Source organism: Vombatus ursinus, unplaced genomic scaffold (assembly GCF_900497805.2).
Source record: "Vombatus ursinus unplaced genomic scaffold, bare-nosed wombat genome assembly UNPS02009975.1, whole genome shotgun sequence".
NCBI classification, from domain to species: domain Eukaryota; kingdom Metazoa; phylum Chordata; class Mammalia; order Diprotodontia; family Vombatidae; genus Vombatus; species Vombatus ursinus.
The window spans coordinates 211,810-216,381 of record NW_020949753.1 but is presented as its reverse complement, the minus strand read 5'-3'; the positions used below and the strand labels follow the sequence as shown (position 1 = coordinate 216,381).

Below are 4,572 nucleotides of genomic sequence, written 5' to 3'. Positions count from 1 at the left end.
ATCTATCTATCTATCTATCTATCTATCTATCTATCTATCTATCTATCTATCTATCTATCTATCTATCCATCCATCCATCCATCCATCCATCCATCCATCCATCCATCCATCCATCTATCTATCTATCTATCTATCTATCTATCTATCTATCTGAATACATTTTATTACTTAGATGATTAAGCTACACATCAGTAATTAGAAATCATTATTTAGAAATTTTTGCCATTTTTGTTAATTCATATGCATATATATGTACACCCCATTTATATGTATATATACATATACATACATACACACATGCACACACATATATACCATTTTAGGTAATTTGCATTTGTTTATTTGCTTTGTTCTATGAGATGATTAGGACCATGTGGTTCACAGCATCAGATTAGGAGTCAGAGGACCTGAGTATTAAATACAAGTTCAGCTGCTTACCTAAATCTTATTTATTTTATTCTGAACTTAAAGAAATAAAGTAAGCATTTCCATAACATAGTAGAATTGCCCCAGATTATGGTTTCTTCTAGACAGAGCCTACGTTTCATACTTTTTTGTATCACCCCAAACACACATCCACACTCCCCAATCACCTAAGATGAGGTACCTGGCATATGGTAAAAGATGGTTCCTGAGCAATATTTCACATTGTAATCTTTTCTCTTCCAGGAGATAAGGTCATTCCCCTCTTCCTGCCACAGTGTGGAAAATGCTCCTCCTGCATAAATCCTAATGGCAATTTCTGTGCGAAGGCTGAGTGAGTGTCCTTTCTACAGATATTTCATTTTAATTGTCCCATTACTAATGAATAGTTAAGTTGCATTCATTTATTGGTGCCTTTGGTGTATTGAACAGTGCTACCGGTAAGGGGGTATTGTCTGATGGCACCACCAGATTCACCTGCAAAGGGCAGCCCATCTACCATTTCATGAACACCAGTACCTTCAGTGAGTACACAGTGGTGGACGAAACTTCAGTGGCTAAAATCAATGCTGCCGCTCCTCTGGAGAAGGTGTGTTTGATTGGCTGTGGATTCTCCACTGGCTATGGGGCTGCAATGAACACTGCCAAGGTGAGGATATGAATGACTTAGTTCTTATAAAAGATGCTTTTCTTGGCATGGTAGAGATTTGTGCAGATGCTAGAAGTTTCAAAACACAAGCTACCTTCAGGTACTGTCTACACCATATCAGACACTTGAATGAACAATGAAATATCCAGTTAATCACCCAGAAGCCTCTGGCTCCACAAATACAAAGAAACAGAGACAAAAACATTTAGATAGTCCAAAAATCTTATTCTTCATTCAGATGAGTTTGGCATTTGTCACAATAGAAATGAATGCATGCATCCATGAATGAATGAATGAGTGAATGAATAAATAAATGAAAAAAAAACATTCATTTAGCAGTCACTATGAGCAAAATATGGGGAAACAAATAGAAGAGAATGTTAATCCTTGTCTTACAGGAGCTCATATTCTAATGGGGGAGTCGACACCTATAACAGCTACAGCTATAACTGCTACAAGTCAGAAATATGGTTTAGAAATTGAAAAGAATGCACAATAAAAATCTCCTCTGAGTCTCACAAAGTTATATTTTATATAGATTAGGCACAATGGGCATAATTTTTTAAAACTAAAAATTTGCTCCACCAAATCTATTGCAAAGCCTCTCTTAATTTGGAGGTGACTGTGGGTTCTTAAGAGCTATGCCAGCAGAATCCAGGGTCTGGTAGGTTTTTCCATGGAGGAAATATTTCTAGTACAGTCCTACCAACACTCTGATTAGCCTTTCCAAAGACCTGCCTATCTAAGTACAGAAAATCTCATCGCCAGTAGGCCGACCATTTGATGATGAATTATTTTACTATAGTAACCTTTGGGAAAAACAAAAGAAAACTTTTTTTTTTTAATACAAATGGTGATTACCCTAGTATGGTAGCTATCTCTTTCTGCAGTGATGGTGTGTCAGTGGTGAACACTGGGGCAGAGATTGCTAAGCAGCCCACAGTCTTTAGATACTCTATTAAATTTCAATTTGGGTATTGATATATGATATCCTGATAAATAAGGAAGAAAGGAAATAAGCATTTATGAAGCACCTACTATGTGCTAGGCATTATGCTAAGCACTTATTATTTATTCCTTACAACAACTCTGAGAGGTAGGAGCTATTATGATCCACATTTTACAGTTGGGGGAATTGAGGCAGACAGCAGTTAAATGGCTTGCCTAAGTTCACATAGCTAGTAAGTGTCTGAGGCCACATTTGGGCTCAGATCTTTCTGACTCCATGCCCAGCACTTTATTTATTGCACCGCCTAACAGCCTTAGCTAGGATAAATGGATATACTAATGGACTTACTGTATCTGAACTTTTTCAATATCTATGAAACCAGAATAAAGAAGAAAGTTGTCTCTAAGTGGAAGGATGAATTTCACATTCTCCTTGGAGAAACAAATGATGGAGTTTGTGAAATTCGCTCTAGAGTGAACCTAAAGACAACAAAAAATGTCACTTTGGGGTGTTCTGATTGCACAAGTACTTCTTTGTCTGCCTATATGCGACATCAGGGATATTCATAGTCTAATGAGGAAATGAGAAGCATACCTCCTCACTAGGAGGTATGAAATGTGGGAAGTGGCGCCACTCAGAGCATTGTGAAATTGCCTCAACTTGAAAGCAGTAAATAAAGTACTACACCAAGGTCTCATTGGGGTAAGAAAGTGGCTGGCCCTGGATTTTCTTTTTTGTTTTTGTTTAATCCTCATAAAAAGTATTTTTAATAGTACTTGAGGAAGTATCAAATCCTCAGGATATTGCTTGTGGCATCTTGACAACCTTTTCAACTTCTTTATCAGTGTGTTGTACTGTGCCTTTTATTTTTTTTTCAAAATTCTTTTTGTACTGTGCCTTTGTTAGAAACATAAATGCCATCCAGAAATTTTCTGATATCCTTCTTTTTTTTTCTTTGACTGTTATGGCCTGCTAAATTAGGGCAGCTGAGTTTGATACAAATTCAATATCATTTCCTTCATGAATTAACTCATCTTTGGGGGCTTGAGAAACAGCACAAACTATGCCTGGTCTCATGAATACTCTTTGGATCTATTTTTCACCCAAAAAATTCTGATTTCAATAAATGAGCCATTATCTTGAATAATAATTTTAATGAGGAAATAGGCAAGCATATACAAGCATCCCTTACTGATCACTCAAGGAAATACCTTTGATCATGTTTTGCACATGCCTATCGATGTTACAAAGAGTGGAGAGTTCTTTTCCCAATATTTGTCAATCTGGAGCTTTTTTTTCTTCTTCCCAAGAGCCCTTCACAATAACTGACAAGCTTTACAGAAAGAAGTCAATGTCTTCTAGGATGTTGACAGTGTGGTTGCTTAAAATAATCTTCATTCTGGTCATGGATGGGCCAAAGATCTAGCCCTGGGTTTTCAAAGTCTATGTCCCACAGACCACAAACCCAAAAAGTTTCAGGCCTGAACCAAATCTGTGATAGTGTGTGTTCAGGACTGGAATGAAATAAGATACTTGCAGAACATCTCACAGTTAACCAAAAAGAGTTTTATTTAATCATAGCAGAGAAAAACTATTTTTTCAAGGATATAGCATTGGTTCACTTGGGTGTAGCTTCCCTCTTCCTATATTCATCTGCCAATCAGAACCACGAAGGAAGAGTTGGTGACTCCTTATGCCTTCTTTCTTTCTTTATTTTTTGCCTTCTTTACTTTGTGCCTTCTGTAGCACACAGAGGATCTATGTCAGCAGTCCCAGGCTTAATCTACTGAATCAATTAGTTCTTAAAGACCTCCCCCCTTTTTGGGGGGTGAGGCAGTCAGGAACGTGATTTGCCCACGGTCACACAGCTAGTAAGTGTCAAGTGTCTGAGGTCGGATTTGAACTCAGGTCCTCCTGACTCCAGGTCCAGTGCTCTATCCACTGGAACACCTCACTTCCCTTAAAGACACTTTCAATGTCTTTTAAAGAATAACTAACCTAGTCTGCATGGGATAAAGCTTTAAGAGATTTCTCCTACACAAAGGACCTACCAATGAAACGATATCTTTTAAAATGTTCTATTATTGTTATTTGCCATTTATTCAGATGGGACTTCTTCCCTCATCCCCTGTACCTTTAAAGTAATAAAGCTATATGGCACCTATGAAGCATATTAATGAAGTAGAACATTGTGGTGAATGATAGTAGATAGTATGTAATCCACTGAACTGGGGTCTTGACCTGGTTGGTGTTTGGGAAGGAGGTCCAAAAAAAGTGGGTTTCTCAGTTAGCATATTTGCTATGGCCAGTGAGACAATGCCAACAGAAAAGTACTTCTGAGGCACATTTTTGTTTCAAAATTTCCTACAGTACATTCTAAACAACGTAATCTGGTTAAGATTTTTTTAATCCCACTATTAGGTGTTCCTGGAGCTGTTCTAAAAATTTTTGGTCCTATAAATATACTAATTGTTTACTTCAGAACCATCTTTTATGGATGGTCCAATGTTAATGGCTATTCACTTCTTAATACTATAGAGAACAGCTCTAA

The 4,572-nt window shown here is 37.3% G+C and overlaps 1 protein-coding gene across 2 annotated transcripts in view; it reads left to right on the top strand.

Moving 5' to 3' along the window:
• LOC114036732 (alcohol dehydrogenase class 4 mu/sigma chain-like) overlaps positions 1 to 4,572 on the top strand; it is a 28,964-nt gene that overhangs the window by 11,908 nt on the left and 12,484 nt on the right. For both annotated transcript variants that reach the window (XM_027853407.1, XM_027853408.1), the window contains exons 4-5: positions 670 to 757; positions 856 to 1,072. In XM_027853407.1, coding sequence (XP_027709208.1) covers positions 670 to 757; positions 856 to 1,072 — 305 coding nt within the window. The remainder of the gene's footprint in view (positions 1 to 669; positions 758 to 855; positions 1,073 to 4,572) is intronic.